Source organism: Typopeltis vanoorti, chromosome 5 (genome assembly GCF_054136105.1).
Source record: "Typopeltis vanoorti isolate ZY-2024b chromosome 5, IOZ_Tvanoo_1.0, whole genome shotgun sequence".
Classification (NCBI taxonomy): domain Eukaryota; kingdom Metazoa; phylum Arthropoda; class Arachnida; order Uropygi; family Thelyphonidae; genus Typopeltis; species Typopeltis vanoorti.
Window position 1 is genome coordinate 130,114,127 of NC_143553.1, and position 21,173 is coordinate 130,135,299.

Here is a 21,173-nt window from a genome sequence, read left to right on the forward strand (position 1 = left end):
TTTTTTTTTCCGAGCCTTTTTCCACCACTTGCCAAGATAGTCAATGTCTAGCATGGGCGAGTAGGATTCTTCTCCTGGAAACTTCGGTTTTTTTTAACCCTGCAACTCCAGAAAAATTGATAACAGACTACATACCATTTCAGACAATAATATATATATATATATATATATATATATATATATATATATATATATATAGTGTTTAAGGACTACAAGATAGTGACTGTCTGCTGTATCTTTTTTTCCAGATGCTAAGGGGTCTGCTACCTGTGAGTAGCAGAGGGTGGAGATTGCTCCCCCTAGTTTCCAAAAATTATGTGCTGAGTCTCTTAAATTTGAGTGTCGTTTGGAATTAGACTTATTGGAAAAACCCATTACAATTTCCACACTTGTTTTTACATACTTTATATTTTCAGTACATTTAACATTTTTGAAATGTTCACTTTTCAAGATATCACAGTCCTTATTAAAAATTTCAAGAAGTGTGTACCATACTTAGACTGGATGAAAATCATCCTAATTCTAAACTAAAGGCAAATTGGCTGGCTAAAATACATAGTGCCCCTGTCCTCCAGCCAGTGGCTTGATTCCAGTTGTCATTGATGTTTATGAATGTTTTTGGGTGGTAGATGAAATTTCAGTGCATATACACTGCCTTGAAAGAAGTCAATGGACACCATAGTGTGAGAAAAACATCCACGCATTTACCTTAAGATGTAGGGCCTCCTTTTGCTGCAATGACCGCAGCAATCCTACAGGATATACACTTGCGAGTGGTGGATCATCCACTGTGGGTAGCACTTGCAGTTGACTCGCTGCGCTTCCATTTCAGTATGGTATAACTGATAGTTGAACTGGGATGGCCCAATTTGACAAACAGATTAGGCCTGCAGCAAGGCATCCTATCACAATGCCTTTTCCACATTCTGTCACTTCCTTTCTCATGACCGTTTCACCCAGATACAATTGGACTTGCGAGCTTCATATTCCTCCAATTTATACTGGATACAAACACTTGACTTTGTTACGTGTTTGTAGCCAGTATAAACATAACATAGTTATATTATAATAATAATATATAACAAAGTTATATATATAATGCCTAGTGCCATGTTACATGGCACTATGCATCTTGCCCATGGAGTTGTCTGTTGACTTCTTTCCAAGCAGTGTATTTGTAAGCTTGAAATGGTTGGAAAAGTTCCACATTTTGTTTCTGCATGAGGTCCATATGTAACCTTCAGCCCACAAGCAGTATACTACTGGTTTTCAGCTTTTTTTGTGAATGGGATTATTATAAAACTGAAAATTGCATCACTCAGTAGATCAATGGCTTTCTTACAGTGCTGCTTTTACTTTGGTTAGTAGAAGAAACAACCTAGGCACTACAGAAAACAGTTACCTGCAAAACAGAAAAATAATTGTACCCTTTGTTTATCTTAGCTCTGATTAGAATTTCTTAAGAGGACATAGGTTTCAACAGTTATCTTTGTTGAAGCAAAGCAGTTTCATGAAAAGTGAGGTACTTTCCAGATGTCAACTGGACTAGTGCTATCTATTAAATTAATTTTACAAGGTTTTTCATGCACCACTCCGATATAAGGACAGTATTTTAAAGTTGGATGGATTTGGGATTTATTTAGAAAGGGGAGAGTGTTTGGTGCAAGAAAAACTAGGTGGAAATCACCAAGAAAAATCTGATTTTGACTGCTCAGATTTCTATTATCAAACAGAAACTGATCAAATTACTATTATCAAAAGTAAAAGGCCAGTGAAATGTGATTGCTCCTAAAAGAGATAAAACAAAGCACTGATGTTCCTGGGTTATCTAGTCAAGATAATTTTCGTCTTCTTAAGTTGACTTTCACATTGAGCCTATTCTGGCACAAACACATCAGATCCACATCTTCCTAAAAAAAAAGTTGGTATCCTTTGAAGTAGTAGTATTTGATTCAAAACACTGCTTCACACATGTCTAATTCTTAACACTTTATAAAGCCCAACTTTAGAATACTAATATCATATTTCGGATGGTGCACTAAAAACCTCATTACAAATGCCAGATGTTATGCAGAAGGGGACAATAGTTATTATATTTAATGTGCCGTTTATGTTCCTTTTGTCTGATAGGAATTGTGCGTCCTGTTTCCCCTATATATGGTATATTACAGGTGCAATAAATACAGTATACTCCAGGGTGGGCCAGAAGAGGGAGTGGGTCATTGGATGAGTTGAGTAAGCTTTTTAATTTTGCAGGAGGTTTAAAGGTGGCTTTGAGGTTGTATTTTTGTAGTATTCTGTTTATTTTATCTGAAAGACGAATTTAAAGTTATCAGCAATACTTTTCTAAAAATGGTTACAGCCAAAACACTACTAACAAAATTCTCTACAAGACCTCAATAAAAAACAAAGATAAACCAGACTACAATAAAACTATAACCATGCCTTACATTAAAGGAACATCAGATAAAATAAACAGAATACAACCTCAAAGCCACCTTTAAACCTCCTGCAAAATTAAAAAGCTTACTCAACTCATCCAAAGACCCAATCCCTCAGCTGGCCACCTTTACATAGCTTCATATCCATTCCCAACTTTTGTATTGGTTTTCGATGTGGTATTCTGTCAAATGCCTTGGAAAGTCTAGCAGAATCATGGTGTAGCCATTTCTTTATCCAATGCCACTGTGACTATTATAAAATGTGAATAAGTTACTAAGACAAGACTCATCATAGCCCTATCCATTCACTGTTGGATTTTATCTTGAACCAATTTTTCCAATACTCCAACAACTTGCTGATATATTAATTGCTCTATGGTTTGCTGCTTTTGCCTTGGAGCTGTCTACTTGTTTACTGGATTTTATGATCAATCACTTCTATCGAGCAGCTGGCCTCATGTCTGTTGATTTGATCTTTCCCGTTTATCACACCATTCTTAGTACACTCAAGACACTATCAAACATGATCATTCTGGCAAGGCACTGATGAAATATTCTTACCAGTTCATCAACACTCATTATTTTTATATCAGTATTTTTGTATACTCAAATGTAAAGACAAAAATAATGAAACCAGTATTGTTTAAATAGTTAATTATTCTCTTAATCAAAAGATATTGACATCAGATATTTGAAAACCAAATTCCATTGTAATTTACTACAAAAAAACATTGAAAATAAACATATGCAAGTCCTTTCCCTTTATCACTGGGATAATAATGTAGACATTATAATTTTTCCATCTAATGATCCGGTTAAACATGTGCCACAATCCATAGCTGTTGACCAGTCTACAGTGTCCACTGGCCATTTATGACCTCCAAGATTCAAAACAGGAGACATAATACCATTACTTGATACCTATAATAAAGGACAAGACAACTATAATTTTTCTGTAAAATACTAACTTAATATGCACACATTTTTTTCTGTCTCATTATATATATTGCTCTGTATAATGAAACAATAAAAATTTTAAAATTATGTTGAACAAATAAAAGATTTTAAGATCCAGATAGACATGAAATTTCAGTGAAAACCCTAAAATATTGTTACTGTATCAATACAAGGGTCATATACAGTAAGTAGCTAAACCGAGACAACTGAGAAAAGACTTCCACATAGTATAACTCAATTATAGGGTGCAATGTAACCCACAGTGCACCCTGTTAGTAAAGTATCCACTTAATAACTAAACAAATAGGTTTGAGGATAGATGGGCCAAGATTTTTTGTCCAACGGAAAAACTTGTCTGGTCAGACATTTTGTCCAATAATCTCAATTTGTCCCATCGATGTCAACTGACTAACCTAACCTAACGTGTGATGATGGACCACGTATATTGTCTTGCACCCTTCTCTTTTGTGCCAACTGACTAACCTAACGCGTGAGAGTGGACCATGCATGTTGTCTTGTGCCCTTCAGTAATTGTCAACTGACTATTATTAATGATCACAAGTTACTTATAACTCCTTGGACTAATATGAATAATTGAACAAATAGGACTGGATGAAATGTCCTACTGGATGAGAAAAGTAATAGGATTGGACGAATAACCTCAAACCCAGGTGCTTTCAGCGCATTTCGTCCATTTATTTTCAATTGTACAAATAGCATTGGACGAATTGCGCTGAAACCAACAAATAAGAATGGACTGTCATGTCTGAAGAAATCAGAGATTAATATGGGAGGTATTTGCTGAACGGGCAACCAGTAAAAACAGTAATTGTGTTTGATCATCATAAAAGCTGGTATACATCAGACTACGATATGGAAAAAGTAGACATGGAAGGAGAAGCTAGAATAAGAACCAAATAAATGTAGATGCAAGAGATCAACCAAAATGTCACACTAGCAGTATATACGACAAAAATGGCCAAATCAGCTTTAATGTGTTGATCTTAAATATAGCTTGATTAGAAATAAAACAGCCAGCTGAAGATAGAAAAAAAAATTGGAGAGTTAAAAGATTACCACATAGATAACAAGAAGGAAAAGGAGCACCTTTTTTCATGGGAAAAAACCACCATGCTCCACCACAGCAAATTCAAAAAAGAGAGACTATTCTTAGAATCAGCAGCAGCTCTCAGGAACCAACCAAATCTCAACAAATATGGTTGCATTAAGCTTCCTAAGATTTGGGAAACGCTTATCACCAGAGGTCCCACTTTACATTCCAGGCCACCTACAACTGCTCTTAGAGGGCACTCCACCTAGATAGGACTTTAGTGTCACCTACGTGGTTGGGCTTAGTATTGTGAGTTATTTGTTTTTGATGTTACATTAGTTTTTTTGTAATCCCTGAAGATGTCTCATTTACTGAGACGAAATATATAGGAAGCATTAAATTCTGTTTTAATCCTTTCTGAGTGCTGTATACAATCCATTAAGCCTCTAATATAATGTCCTCACAGCACTTAAGCCTCTGCACATGGATTCTTACTTTTCTATCTACTAAAGCAGCGCAAACTGCATTGATCTATTTACATCTTGGCATTATTTTATTCCTAGTTCCTCCCTAATATACACCTGATCATTTTTGGTTTGAACCTCTTTTTTTGCTAGTCTTTCTCATTTTGTTTGATTGATTATTAATCATACCACCTGATATTTGCCCTGCTTATACATTCTTGAAATTTTTTGTAGCAGGATCCTGCCATGGATGTCATCTAACTGTTTCTCAGAATTTCTATCTCTGGTCCCTGAGCTTTATTTCTAACAGAGCTTTTGGGAGCCTATATTTTGAAGCTGGTTTGTTCGTTTGTCATTTCCGCTAGACTGGTATTTGGGTTGATTTTACTCTTTCTCCAAAAAAAGTTATTTTCAAGAAACTTGTTAACAGATTTATTTATTCTTGATCAGTTGCTCTTGCAGCACAAATAGTTTGCAACAAACTGCTGTAACCTTTACTTACCATGGAAGCCCTTTGGTCAGAAAGACCTGTGTTCGATTCCCGTCAGTGACATGAGGAACCTTTATCTAGTCTCTTTCGACGAAAGACGAGTTAGCCGGTCTACATAGGTGGGTGGGTGGGTTTCACCTGGAAACTCAGGTTTTTCGTCCTCCAGAACAGGCAAACCGGTCCCGTGAACACATGCATCTACAAAAGTAAGACACACCGGGAGGCATAGGGCTAACCACCTATCCCCAAGTTACGGTTGCGAAGTCTAAGAATACTTGAAAAGGGCATAGGTGCTTAAGTGCCTGTCAGGACCACTGATAGAATAGAACATACCATGTGGTAATTAACTGGATGGCAGCATCTCTTCCTGCTTTGTTTATGAAAACAAAGTATGATTAGAATAAAATGGGCATTGCTGCAATTTTACATATAACAGACAGTAAAAATTATTTAATATGCATTTATTCTGAACATGTATGAATTCATTAAAGAAGTTTTTCAACTAAGGCTTAATGAATTGTAATTTCATCTCTTTCTTTTGATTGCTTTGCACATGTTGTGAAGTACATATTTAGTTATACATTATTTTTGTTCTTCATGTTTAGTGTTTCCCTTCTAGTGATTGTGAAAACAATCTTGAAATATTATATAAACAGCTACCCTACTATAACATCCTAGACCTTGACCTTGTGTTACTGTTTCATAAAATTTGTATATCCATGACATATCCAAAATTATATAATGTAATCAAGATAAATACAACATATATTTTCAAAGATTTTTTTAAACTCATTTTAACATGTTTTTCATTGCTTATAATGAGATACAGAACTTCATAATACTTGCAATGTTGATAAAAGAAATTCTGTGAAACAGACAAAATGACAACCACCAATAAATCTATGGAATAAGAATGTAAGTTATATATATGTATATATTGTTAATCATTCTTGAAATGATCATTATAACTTTTTTTTTCTTTCTCCTTAATAAGTGTTAACATTTTCTGTAATTTGAGAAAAAAAAACTAACCTTTTTTTCAAGAAAGGATAAGAAATCATTACCCTACAGTTCAAGAATTCAGGGTAGAGTTTCTTGCAAACTCAAAAACTGTCACTCTAAATTATGACCTGCTCTTATTTTCTCTGATAATATCACTAAAGAATAAATATCCATTACTATTTTTATATCAAGCAAGTAAACAACGTTTGTATTTGTTTCTTCTTTACTTCTAGCAGGATAATGAATATTTTGATAATTTCTGGATAAACAATAGAATCTGTTACTTTTTCACTATACTTCTGCCAATGCTTAGAAAGGCAACATAAAAAAAAAAAAAATGCAGTAAGAAGGCATATTACAAATGCTCCATAACTAGAATCAAAAAACTCAAAAATACAAAACATTTACTTCACAATACACAAATGACATGCCTGCATACACATAAACCTAATTACCTTAACATTATCTTACCAGAACCTCAAGCTGGCTGACTCAACAACTACGACCTCAACTATATAAAATACACTTTACGTGATTCCTTCCATAAAAAAGGGTAGTGCAGGTGCATTTCCCCAACATGACATTCCATGTCAAGACCTGAGATTTTTTATTCCAGAAAACAAGCCAAAAGGGACGCATGCATTTAACAAGCATAATACACTGGACTCATATTTAGCTGCTTCATACATAATTCAAAACAGCTTAGCTTAGCATGGGTTGATATAAAAGAAAAATTCTGTAGTGCTGATGTTTATAGAGGTTCTTATATACTCTCAACAACTTAATGAACCATTTATGTTTAATGCTGCATCTTGTGAAAAGTGTTCATCCAACAGATATTTTGTGAGTTTTATTTGTTAATGCTGGATTAATGGTCATCTTTTCTCCAGAGATGACCAAAAACCACTCAATTCTCTTACTTCTTGTAATTGATAAACTGGGCGTTTGAAAAAGATTTCATGGTTCCTCATTATGTCTTCATTCATATAGTCCACCATTCTGAATGTAAGGTGGTCAAAAAAATTGTCTCAATAATTTTCTTTCAAATGTGATAAGTTTTCTGTTATTTCCCTCTGTTGTTGATCATGTTTTACAAATGTAGATTAATACTGTCTTAGTTTTTCTTGATAATATTCTAGATTTTAGGAGTTGTAAAATTATAAAATATCCATGATCGGCCTTCTCACTTCTACCTTCTGATAGATATCATTGAAGCTGTTATGGTCGACTCCTAGTTAAAATCATCCACTTGCTTGACAAGATCTACAGGTGTACTTCGGTAATTAAATTAATGTAATTTGTATATCACTCTGATGAATCTCCAAGGATAACGTCATCAGCATAAGCCAGTAGGATGTTCTTCCCATTCACTTTCATCTTCCTCTGTTCATTTAGGTCTCTAATGACTTTTTCCAAATGACAGGATGAACAAATCATTGAGAGGATATTTCCTTGGCAAATTTCAGATTTTATTTCAAAACTTGTTTATAGCCTAAAAATACTAGCTGTAATTGTTTATCCAATATAATGTTTTTCTAACAATTGTTAGTGTGAAAATGTCATTTGTCGATTTTCCCTTGCAGAAGCCACACTGATAGTATCCAATGATGTTGGAAGCATATATATACATTAATTATTTCACAGATCAGCATAAATTATATTTTTCAACATGTGTTCAACTGCCATACTTACTGGCAATCAGTCTTTTTTTTTTTTAAAAAAAAAAAAAAAAGAAAATAGGGTATAGTATTGCAATCAACAGGGATTTCATCTTCTTTTTGCCATATTAGCTTGAGGAGTTCATAAATCTTAGTTGTTAAAGGGGCTTTGCTGTAATTTTATTTTCATTAGCTGCCTTATTTTTAGTGCTTTAATAACATTCTTGACTTCAGTCAGAAATTCTTCCATAATTGTGGGTTCAACATTTTCTTCTGAACATTGTACCTCTGGTGTCGAGTAATTAAATCCCACTAGTTGTAAGTCAATATTCAAATTTGCAGTTTCTACCCTCTTAAGAATTCCATTGCATCTGAAGAATCTTGAGTTATATTTATTTTCAATTTCTTGAATTACTTTTTTTTTTTTTTATCTGTCAGCTTCTTTCATGGACACAGTATTTTACTAGTTTAATTTGTACATGTTCTTATCTATTATACTAAGTCATCTCTATAGCAAACTTAGAATATAAAATGATTTTTCCCTACCTTATAAATAATACCTCCTATTGCTCCACAGGTAAGCACATGATTCCCATCAGTGTCAAATGCAAATAGCTTTCCAACAGGATAGTGTCTATGAGATGTTGTACTACCAATAACAAATGGACCAGTAGCTCCAACATGGATAGCTAATTCTCTAATTTTTTTCCCAGTTTTATTTACATTCCACTGAATAAACTGCAAAAATTTTGGATTACTACTTTAATATAACAGTTATATTTTTCACTTATTTAACTGCATTAAAAATTGAACCCCCCCCCCCCTTCCATTAAGAAAAAATTGACTATACCGTATAAATTTAGGTATTTAAATACAAATTCAATTTCACAATTGCTAGATCACATATTTTTAAGGGAGAGGGGATAATATAAAACAATTATATTCAGTAAATTTAATAAAAACAATATTGCAAAATTAGACAATCTGAAATTTTTATGCTGACGTTTCTTTCATTTAGTAGCACTTTTTGATTTTAAATGTTTGCTGAAAATGCATGACAATATGCTTTTATAGACAATAATAATATTGGAAAACAAATTAATAAACATTAAATAATTTGAAATTACTTATTTAGTTGGATATTAGACAAGGGGGGGATTAAGATTAACTACAATAATTTTAGCAAATAGAGGAAAAAAATCAAGTATAAAGTTATGTATCAAATAAACTTTTTCCCTTCCTATTTCGAGCAACAATCATAAGTGTTATTCAGCATTAAAGAATGGTATGTGTACATAAAATTGATATTCTTAATTTGACGCCATTCTGCAGTATTCTTATTTTGTTGTGTGAAGTTTCCTTGGTACTTCCCCCTCGTTTAGACTCATTTAAAGAGGGAAGAGAGAGAGAGAAAATAATTTTAGGTCATTATTGCAGAACCATCTTTCATCTGTGTCAATGAAAATCATGTTAGTTTTTATAATCGAGACTCATTGCACGGCTAAGTTCTGATGCAATGGTTTGATTCGGTGGTCATAGTTTTAACTGTCCAAAATTTTTCTAATATATACTATTTTACATGCAGTTTATGAAACAAATACAACATCATCAAATTCCTGATGTGTACCCTTCAAGGGATGTACAGGATAAGATAATACTACATGAAAAATTTACATCATTGCTAACTTCCTATCTACAATTTTCCTCCAAATCAATCTGTTACTTATCAAGACTCCAACATTATCAGATCTTATATTTCTATCGTCTAAGGCACTTTTGTACCGTATCAATCCACCTATATCTTGGTTTTCCTCTGGGTCGTTTTCCTGCAAACCTGGCAGAGAACACTTGTTTTGCTAATCTTTCCTCGCCCATTCTGTTTAAGTGACCATACCACCTGAGATTAGCTCTGCTAACACATTCCTGGATGCTGACAATGTCAAGTTCTTTCCTAATATCCTCATTTTTAATACAATATTGCCATTAATGCCATCTGTTCATGCCCCAATCTTTCTCAGGACTAAAATTTAGTCAGGGAACGGGGCATTAAAAAATCCCACAAATTATAATCGTAAAATTGATTGAGATATGTAATCTTACACCCTAGACCCTGGGAATGCTTTGTCTGTCTTAAAATTTTATTATGGGTTGGCTTATTCTGGCCCACAACAAGGTACCCATAAACACGTGTTTTATTGCAGCAATAAAACACATGTTCCTGTTTTTGGTTCATCTTTTTCTGATTTGTGAACAGTTAGTTTGCCCTCTGTGTCTAGTAAGTTACTGAGTGAAGTGTGAATTGTAAATTTATAGTGAAACAAATTTAAAGAAAAATACATTTTTAAAAAGGTAAGTGTATGTAATTTAATATTATTTTACTTTAATTTTATGATTTTTTTGCTTTTAAACTAAACTAATTTAATTTAGGATTAATTAATTAGTTGATTTTTAATAAAAATGCCAGCAATTTTTTAATATATGAAATTGTGCTAAAAACTAATTCTGAATACCTTTTTTTCCCTCAAGAATTAAAGCTCATTAAAATCTATGCAAAATGAAAATAATGTATTTATAATTTACATCGACAAATAATTACATAAAAAAAAAGAAGCTAAAGATGCATATTGATGCAATTATTTAATTAAACTAATAATTTTTTATTGATGTAATTATTTGTCTCCAAGCTTCCCCCTCCGGAAAAATTTCTGCAGGTGCACAATAACCCCCACCAAAATGAGCATGCGACGCCACTGATAACATTATGTGTCTGAATAGTAGCAAGCTGTGTATTAAGAGACACTAGAGCAATTTGATGTGGTCATCCATCTCCATATACAAGTAACCTATCATGAAATTCATGTACTCACACTTAGGTATAGGATAAAAACAAGAATATAATTCGTTCAGCATCTCCGGCAAACTTTACTGGATAGTGAATGAACGGGAATGACAATTTAAGACTTTGACCACCAAACCTTATTCTGTACTGGCTTGAATCCCACACATAAGGGAACAACACAACAAAATGTCATACAGCACAGACATTAGGGTACACGACAACTGGGCGAAGGAATAAAAGATCAAATATGCAATTCTATTCCGTTGATCTATTACCAGGTAAATTTAAATAATATTTTTTTTGAGAAATGAGTTAAAAGAATGGCATAAAAATAAATTTGAAAAATCTCACTTATAATTAAGTTTATTTTTATTGTGTAGAATTACGAATTGTATAGAAGTTATATTGAAATTTCCCATACAAAAAAATGAGTTAGCTAGTTAATAAATATTTATATTATATATCAAAATTTGTAGGATCGTTTAAGAAAGAGATAGTTAAAAAGAGTGGTCCGAAAATGATTTAAAAATGAAACGTATAATTGCACAGCATTAAAATAAAGAAAAAAATAGTTTTGTTTTAATTCATTTATTAATATTATTTTGTAATTAACGAACATATTTACAAATGTTACATATATACAATAAAACAAAAAAGTATATGAAATTCAAGATAACTTTTTTGAATTTATTAATTCATATTATAGTTATATGCAATGCCACGTAAATATTCTATTATATTTTCCCTATTGTAATTAATAATTTTTTTCAAAATTCTTTGGTCAGCTTCATCGAAACGTCTACGTTTGTGCTCATGATGAAAACCTGCTACTGCTCTTTCATAATCAACATGTTTTTTGAATTTTTTTGTAGTCCATTTATAAAAATCCATAAATTTGGATGACTTGCGCTGCTGCCAAAGCTCAATTGCAGTTTTCGATGACAGGCTTCCGCAAAATCATTTGTCCTATTGCTTCCAGTTATTGTTCTTTGGTACACGGACCAAACATTTGAGGGAAAAATCTGTGGAGCCCTGGTTCTATTATTCCTTAGACGACTTATGTATTCGTAAACCATTCTAAAATTGGTTCAAATTCATTGGATAAATGATTCTCAAGTTCAGAAATAGCGTAAATAATATCTTGTTCTGGAACAAACGCAAACGAAGTGATCATTTTTGAATTTAAAGCGAACTGCGCATCATAATTATATCTGGTTGACACTGCATGAAGCTAAATGCTTACGAAGATTTTGTATGAGATGAAAAAAAGCAACCATTTATGTTAGCTTGTGTAAATACTATACGTAATGCTTGATGAATAGCAATTTCAAAATCAACATTTATATTTTCGGGATCTAGTAATGGTCACATTTCATGTATCATATAAAATAATTTTGTGTATGTTTCAAGAGTCTTATTAGGTAATAAACAATATAAAACAGGATCTCCATCCTTTCTAGCCAAAATAACAAAAATTTGAGCAAAAAGAGAGGGAGAAAGTAAAAATGTGCCATCCATAAATAACTCATTCATGCTTTGGCTCCACACTGCATGGCTTTCACGACCAAAAATTAATATTCTCATGGGGTCGACCTGTTCTGATCCAGAATCAGCGAATAAAAAACGTTCAAATTGTGTTGGACTGAATTCATAATTTAAGTATTCTTCAGGAAAATTATTGTTTCCCTAGAATCAGGATTAATTGGGGCTTTTAAATTTTTTAATCTTATTCTTTGAATATTTCTGCACAGACTGCTATGATTTGGAAGCATTCCTCCTACCGCAGAAGAAACATTTTGTAGAACTTGAGTTCTGATTTGTGATGGGTTGCTCATTGTCGTATCCGCTAATTTTTTGGTTGTTGTACTAACTTCTTGCGTTATTACTCTGGCCACATTTCCAGAACTGCTACATGTGTGCTCCTGTTTTTCAGAAATTAGTGATCCATCACTGACACTTGTCCAGATTCTACCTTTGCACCCTATCTTTTTATTTTCACGTCGCCAAAATTGAATTGAACCTTTCTTATCAATCTTGTTTTTAACATAAAGATACCCATTTCAAGCATACTTTTCCTTGTCTCTTTGACTTGATATTCTTGAATTATCCATTTCTGAAGAATAGAAACAAGAAATATAAATATAAAAATAAAATTAAAAAATAGTTTTCACTATTGATATAATTAAGAATTTTTTCAGTACTATTTGAAAAATAGTACTGATAAAATTCATATCAATAGTGAAATATTTCTATACTTCTACATAATTGTACTTAGCAATTTGTTTCATTTGAGAGATAATCAAGAGTTTGAAATTTATTTAAATTAATTTAGATGTCACATATACAATTTAGTATACGATTAAGATTATAAATTTTGAATACATATCTTTTATTTACTGAAACTTGTTCTTTGCACCTGGTAATTGTAACGTTGATACAAATATCGGAAATGATGTAATAAACAAACAACTAGTCTTACTGTTTAATAGAAGTCAAAATATCTTGCGAATGCATATTAAACTAAATAACCGCACATGAAATGCCCAAATGATAAATTGCCAAACAAGACACCTTGCAGTGAAGCTCAGAAATACTTCTTCAGACAATAAAAATAAACTTAATTATAAGCGAGAGTTTTCAAATTTTATGTTTATACCATAATTCTAAGGGAAATTTCAATATAACTTCAATACAATTCGTAATTATACACAATAAAAATAAACTTAAATATAAGGAAGATTTTTCAATTTTTTTAAACTCATTTTTACCTGGTAATAGATCAATGGAATAGAATTGTATATTACATCTTTTCTTCCGTCGCCCACTTGGACATCGCCCAGACATTACCCAGAGAACTGGGGCAAATGAAAAATCATCAACATCAAATTCCTGCCATGTACCTTCAAGGGATGTACAGGATATGATAGTACTACATGAAAAATTTACATCATTACTAACTTCCTATCTACAATTTTCCTCCAAATCAGTCTGTTACTTGTCAAGTAACAGACTGATTACCCCAACATTATCAGATCTTATATTTCTATCATCTAAGGCACTTTTTACCATATCAATCCACCTATATCTTGGTAGTTTTCCTGCCAACCTGGCAGAGAACACTTGTTTTGCTAATGTTTCCTCACCCATTCTGTTTAAGTGACCATACTGCCTGAGATTAGCTCTGCTAACACATTCCTGGATGATGACAATGTCAAATTCTTTCCTAATATCGTTTTTAATATGATATTGCCATTGATGCCATCTGTTCGTGCCCCTAATCTTTCTCAGGACTCTCATATCTGCAGTCTAGTCTTTGGTCAAGTGTTTTACTTCTGACCCAGCTCTATAAGTTAAAACTGGTTTGAACACCGTCTTGTATATAGCTAATTTAGTGTTCCGACTAATTTCTCTCTTATTCCATATGAATTTATTCAATTGACTTCCTACCATACCAGCTTTGTTGATTCTGTTGTCTATTTCCATATTTAATTTACCATCTTCACGAAAAACCATGGCTAAGTAGCTGAAATGTTTTATTTGTTCCATCAATAATTATTTGTCTCAAAGCTCCCCCCACCGGAAAAATTTCTGCAGGCATACAATAACCCACACCCCACCGAAATATATGGTGCTGGATGGTAAGACCTCCAGGCCTGAAGGCATCCACAACATGCAACTAGGGAAGAACAGAGCTTCAACAAGTAGAAGTTGTTATGATGTGTCCAGGTCAAACCTGGAAGGAAGCTTGGTCATGGATGTTGCTGGCTACTTATTGGAGATTGGAATGCAAAAGTGGGAAGAACAAGGAATAACAGGTCGTTTTGGTTTAGGCATTCGTAACACTGCAGGGAAGAGACTAGTTGAGTTTTGTGTAGAGAATTCTTTATTTGTTGCTAACACCTGCTTTAAACAGCACAAACAGGGATATCACCTGATGGACAATGGAGAAATCAAATTGACTATATACTTGGACAAAAAAGATGGAGAAGTGCAATTCAGTCTGTCAAGGCTTTTCCAGGTGCAGACTGTGGAACAGACCATGAATTATTAGTGGCTATGATACATGTGAAATTACGGAAACTGAAAACACAAATGTCAATCAGATATGATCTTGGAAATATACTGGCTGAATACAATATTAATATACAGAACAGATTGAACACAATTTATGTGAAAGAGAACCAGATGAAGTATGGGAAGAGATTAAAGATATAATTAAAACAGAAGCAAAGAATATTCCAACAATTTGTAAGAAGTTCAAATGGCTGTCAGAAGATGCCATCAAAACTGCCCAGGAAAGGAGGAAAATGAAAGCCACAGGACATTTGCAGGAAGTACGGCATTTGAATGCAGAGTTTCAACAAGCCAGAAGAGACAAGGAAAAATACTTCAACCAGGAATGCCAACAAATAGAAGACCAAAACAAGAAAGGAAAAACAAGAGATATTTTCAAAAAGATCAGGGAACTGACAGGGAAGTTCAACGGCAAGGTGACAATATTGAATAAACACAAAGGATATCTTACAGAAGCTGCAGACATCAAAGAAAGATGGAAAGAGTATACAGAAGCTATTTACAGAAAGGACTCCAAAATTACTGAGAAATTTGAAGAGCAGGAGTCAATACCACTAGAGAGTGAATTGAGGTGGGCACTGCAACAGCTATCCAGTAAGAAAGCACCAGGAGGGGATGGAATACCTACTGAGCTGCTCAAAGCCCTGGGAGAAGAGGCAGTTAAAATTTTAACAGCTCTATGTCAGCAAACTTGGATCACAACTACATCGCCTAGGGCAGTGGTGTTCAACCTTTTTTACTACGTGAGCTACTTTTCTATAAAAAGTTCTTCGGCGATCTACTCTCTCTCTTATATCGATCACGTTCCCCCAACCTGATCTGATTACAAATAAACAACTAAAAACTTTGTGTATTAAAAAATTTATTTATCACTTTTAATTATTTTAATACAAGAAAAAAAAAAAACAAATATATTGGAATAAAATATTTATTTCTCTATTTTGGAAAACCCCAAGTTAGAAAAAACAACAGATTGATTACAAACTCATAAGTTACAGGAAATGCTGGTTGATTAAAAAAAAAAAAAAAAAAGTTAATGTGAAATTTGGCATTGTTTGGACCTCGCAATATTTTCATAGTCAAGTTGATATGAAGAAATGGTCAACTGCAAACAATCATTCCAATGATCATTTGTAATTTGGTTTCTTAATTGATTTTCTATGACGGTCATATCCGAAACACAACAGAATTTTTCATGCAATATCAGTTAATATTGGGAATTTTTCATGTGCATACTTCCAAATGACTTCATTGTTTATTGATTTTAAATGTAAACTATTCTGAATGTTTATTATCTCAAGTTCTACTTCAGCTTGGTTTATATCAAACAGCCCACTAATTTTATTTGAAATTTCTGTGATGTTCAAGTTTTCTTGAAATGGATTACTGATAAAAGATACAATCATTTCAGTTTTATTAAAATCTTTAAATCTTGAATTTATTTCTTCAGTATAAAAAAACTTATTGTTTAATACAGAAAGAGCATATACAAATATTTTAACATTCTTTGCCTACCAGTTTCTTAGCCTTGAAAAAGCTAGACAGTTTGCTAGCGAAACTGGTAGGCAAAGAATGTTAAAATATTTGTATATGGTCAGTATTAAACAACAAGTTTTTTATACTCAACTTTCAAACGACCAAATATGTTTAATTTGAACAATTTATTTCTTCCTCGACTAATTCTATTTCATGAATAAATTCTTTTAAATCATAGCGAAGCATTTCTTGATTTTGTTCAAAAAATTTTAATATAGGAGATGTCTAAATTCATGGTCATTTATATTTTTCTTTAATAAAAGTAAGTATTGTTGAAAAGTTTTTATTGAACTTAACATGTCAATTAAATTTTTATCTCTATCTTGTAACTCTAAATTTAAATTGCTTAATTTGGTACAGAAATCTACTAAAAATGATAAGTGTAACAACCATCTTTTATCACTCACTTGTGGATAAATATCTCCTTTTTCATGAATAAAAATTTTTATATCGTTAATTAATACAAGAAATCTTACTAAAAATTGACTTCTGCTGAGCCAGCGAACATTATTGTACAACAGAAGTTCCCTATCATCATCTGCCTTAATTTAAATAACCGCCGTTGCAGGGCTTTTCCTCGAACAGAATTTACAATTTTAAATGCAATATCCAAAACATCTTTTGTGTTTAATCTTTTACTACACAATACTTTTTGGTGAATAATACAGTGGTACGTTAAAAAATCTGGATATTTGTCATCGTTTTTACATAATGAAATGAAGCCTGATTTATTACCTATCACTGCAGGAGCACCATCAGTAGCAATAGCCACAAGTTTAAAAAGCGGAAGTTCATGTTGTTTCACAAATTCATCAAATGCCGAAAAAATGTCCTCTCCCCTAGTCCTTCCCAATAATGGTATAATTTTCAAAAGTAGTTCTTTACTTGAATAATCTTGAAATACCATGCAAATAAATACCATTAACTGAGCAATATCAGTGAAGTCGTTCGATTCATCAACCTGTAATGAAAACGCAACACACTGCTGAATGTCTGACATTAACCTGGCCTGGAAACTTTTCTTCAGCAATTGGAACTCTTCCTTTTGGTAATTTGAAACCTTGTCTGCAGTAGTAGTAGTAGTAGAAGTAGTTTCTCTCTCTCTCTCTCTAGCGACATCTAGAACCGAGAAGCTCCTTTCTGGAAGTGGGAAACTCCTCTCTCAAGCAACGTGGATCTGGGCAGTCTCTCTGACGGCGACTGTGGACCGGGTGGCCTCCTCTCTGACAGCAATTCTGGAACTGGGACCCCTTCTACTTGTTTCAGTCCCTTTTTATTAGGCCTCCTCTGAGACCTCACATGAAGTTTGGCAACCCCCAAAGAATCGGTATGAGTATTTCATCTTAAGTTTCAAGTTCGGCACGCCTTTGGTTCTCCTCTGCTTTCTTTTGATTGTAAGTTGCCGGCCATCGGAAAGTTGTTTGAACTCTTTCTGACTAACTTCGGAGATGTTTACGCTTAGAGCCTGCAAACCTTTCTCATACATACAAGTTTCAATAATAATCTTTCTAATGCCACCATGTACAGCTTCAGCAACAAAAATTGCCTTTGTTTTTAACACTCTAACATATTCTTATTAAAGCAGTATATACAGTTAGCTTCAAAAGAGTTATTTACAAAAACATCTGATACAAACTATACCGAGACAAACAAAGTTTATTTTTTTACAATATTCAAATGGAACTTAACCTAAGTAAAAAAAATCGATGTAATGTACTTTGAAATATTTAATATTTAAGCTACAATCGAGTTTTTACACTTTGCTTATAATCTTATTCACTCAGCTCGCTGTTTGGCTTCCACTGATCCAAATTAATTAATTTACCCGTACAAGGAACACCTTGGGGCAGATTGCCCTCGAATACAATGTAGAAATTGCAAATCGTCAAAGCATAAAATAGAAAGCTGTACAGAACCCTGTCTTAAATGTGGGGCTCTGACCCACAAAGTGAACACATGTCCGAACAAGACACACTCAGAAGTAATAGGAGGGACCATAACACCGATTAGGGCTACGCCCATTGGGAACCCTGAGAAAGTATCAAGGAGCAATTTTCCGCAGCTCAGCCAACAGGCTGAAAAGAAAGCAGCAACGGAAACGAAAACCCCAAAGATACCCAAGGCAAGCCGCCACACACAGAACATCGCCAGCATCAATGTGGCAAACCATGAAGCTCGCAGGAAAGAGGAAGAGGTCACACCCAGCGCCCCAACAAAGCGCGCAAGAGAAACGGAATCACAGGAAAAGAAAAAAGCGAAACAAAGCAGCATGATGTCATCGGAGGACGAAACAGAGTACACAGAGACCACAGGTCAACATCGAACAATAGGCGCAAAGCCCCTCGACAATGACGTTACAATGTTAGAGAGCCTACCCCAAGTAATGGATCAATTGGCACAACCCCAAGTTCACAAAATGGAATCTGACGAAGACAGGGACTCTACAGACAGGCTCGTCATTGTCTCGGATGCTCAAAGTGCAACCAGCTCCGACGAGGAACCAGAACCGGCTTTCATAAAACAAACACCAGATAACGCCCCCCCCCCCCCCATTCTAACACCACCATGGAAGTTAAAATCGCAACTTTAAACACTAACGGACTACGCAACCCCTTTGCGCAAAGCGCTGTCTGAAGGCTAATGTTAACACACAAAATTAATATCCTCCTGATACAAGAAACCCATTTCTATAAGCATTGGGACGTGAAGAACTTCTCAAGAAGCTATCCGGTCACCAGCTACTGGTGCTTCGGGGACGCTCACTCGCGAAGGGTGGGGATACTAATTCGCCAACCAATCGCGGGGGGGTTCTTCAACGTCCAAAAAGACGCCACAGGACGCCTAGTAACGGTGGACTGGAAGTACGGTGGCCGTACCATCCAACTTGCTGCAGTTTACGCCCCGAACAATCCATACCACAGAATTGGTTTCTTCTCTGCCCTTGAAAACTATCTCCTGGGAGCAGAACACCTAATAGTTGCAGGAGACTGGAACTGTGTGGAAGACACACGTCTAGACAAAATAGGCAGGAACTCAAACACCAGAACTGGTGGCATTGCCGCTTTAAATCGATGCTGTATAAATTTTGACCTCGTCGATATCTGGAGGCGGAATAACCCTGCCAAAGTAGAAACTACGTGGGGCCGTGGCCAGATATCGACACGACTAGACAGGGTGTACATGTCCCAAAACTTGGAACAATATGTTCAGAGGATACGTCACACCGCAGTGCATTACTTGACAACCGACCACAAGATGGTCATACTAAAAATCACGCTCCCAGAGGTGATGGAAACAGCCAGAGGTCCTTGGAGGCTCCCTCTCACCTTCCCCAGTCTTTTCAGCGACCAGCTACAGAACCTCTGTGACAGATGGACAAACACCAACTGGGACTGGGAAAACTGGCTGACCTTCAAGAGGCAGGCTAGGGAACTGTTCCAAAAATGCGGATGCGAAAGGGCCTACCAACAACGCAAACGGCTGAGGGATCTCTACAGGGAACTCGGCTGGTACCGGACAAACGAACGGAGCGGAGTTCCCTGCGGAGATCTCATCAGAAGAAATAGAACTGCAGCAAGAGCGGCAGAGTAGAGTCGAGGACCTCGACTTTCGAACGAGACTCTATCTCAGACATTTGGAAACATCTTCCGCCGCATTCTACAACCAACAATGGGTGGCAGCTAATGATGAGAAAACGATTCACCAGATCGAGGAGAAGGGCCAGATTTTACGCTCAACCCACGAAATATTCCGTCACTTTCATCAGCAGTATATCGGTATCTTCTCTGACCGGCAGGGCACGGATGACTTTTCCCGATCATCTTAGTGCCCTGCAGGACAGGCCGATAACTGCAGCCAAATTAAAGGCCACGTGCAGAATGATGAAAACAAAGAAGACCCCAGGGCCAGACGGACTGGGGATAGAATTCTATAGATCTATCTGGGAATTTGCATTGGCAGCGTTAATAAACATCTTTAACGAATTTCTCACTTCGGGAAACATCCCCGAGGAATTCGTTAAGAGCCACACCATCTTTATCCCCAAGAAAGACCAAGATCGGACTTTGTTGAATAACTAGCGTCCAATCTCCCTAACCAACGTAGACTACAAGATTTTTGCAAAAATTATCTGCACGCGCCTTAAGGGCGGTATCGAAAAAATAATAACAAGCTCACAGGTCTATGGGATCCCTGGTAGATCTATGGAATTCAATCTCTTTTTGTTAAGAGACTTGATCAAACTGGCCAAAGAGAAAAAATACCCCCTGGCACTTCTCTCCACCGACCTGGAGAAAGTGTTTGACAGCGTCAACCACAGGTACTTGCAGAACATCCTACAAAAAACAGGCGTGGGCCCGAGACTTCAGCGTACAATTAAAAACAGCAGAACCACGACCCAACTATCTATTAATGGGTTTCTAACAGAACCAATCCGCATAAAGAGAGGGGTTAGGCAAGGCTGCCCGCTAAGCCCCCTCCTCTTCTCCCTAGTATTAGAACCCCTAATCAAAAGAATTGATAACACCCCCACAATTAACGGTATTCCACTGCCCCAAGGCTCCAGACAATGCAAAATAGTGGCATGTGCAGACGATGTAGTGGCTACACTCAGAGACTCCGAGTCCATCTATATCTATCTGCACATGCTGCAAAAATTCAGC

At 35.0% G+C, this 21,173-nt stretch overlaps 1 protein-coding gene across 1 annotated transcript in view; it reads right to left on the minus strand.

Moving 5' to 3' along the window:
• Positions 1-3,113: 3,113 nt before the first annotated feature.
• The window catches only part of LOC150106813 (WD repeat-containing protein 91), a 324,316-nt gene continuing 306,256 nt past the window's right edge, over positions 3,114-21,173 (minus strand). The window contains exons 16-17 of the mRNA XM_090392727.1: positions 8,610-8,801; positions 3,114-3,362 (exon numbers count right to left, since the gene is read on the minus strand). Of these exons, the coding sequence (XP_090248853.1) occupies positions 3,207-3,362; positions 8,610-8,801 (348 nt within the window). The 3' untranslated portion in view covers positions 3,114-3,206. The remainder of the gene's footprint in view (positions 3,363-8,609; positions 8,802-21,173) is intronic.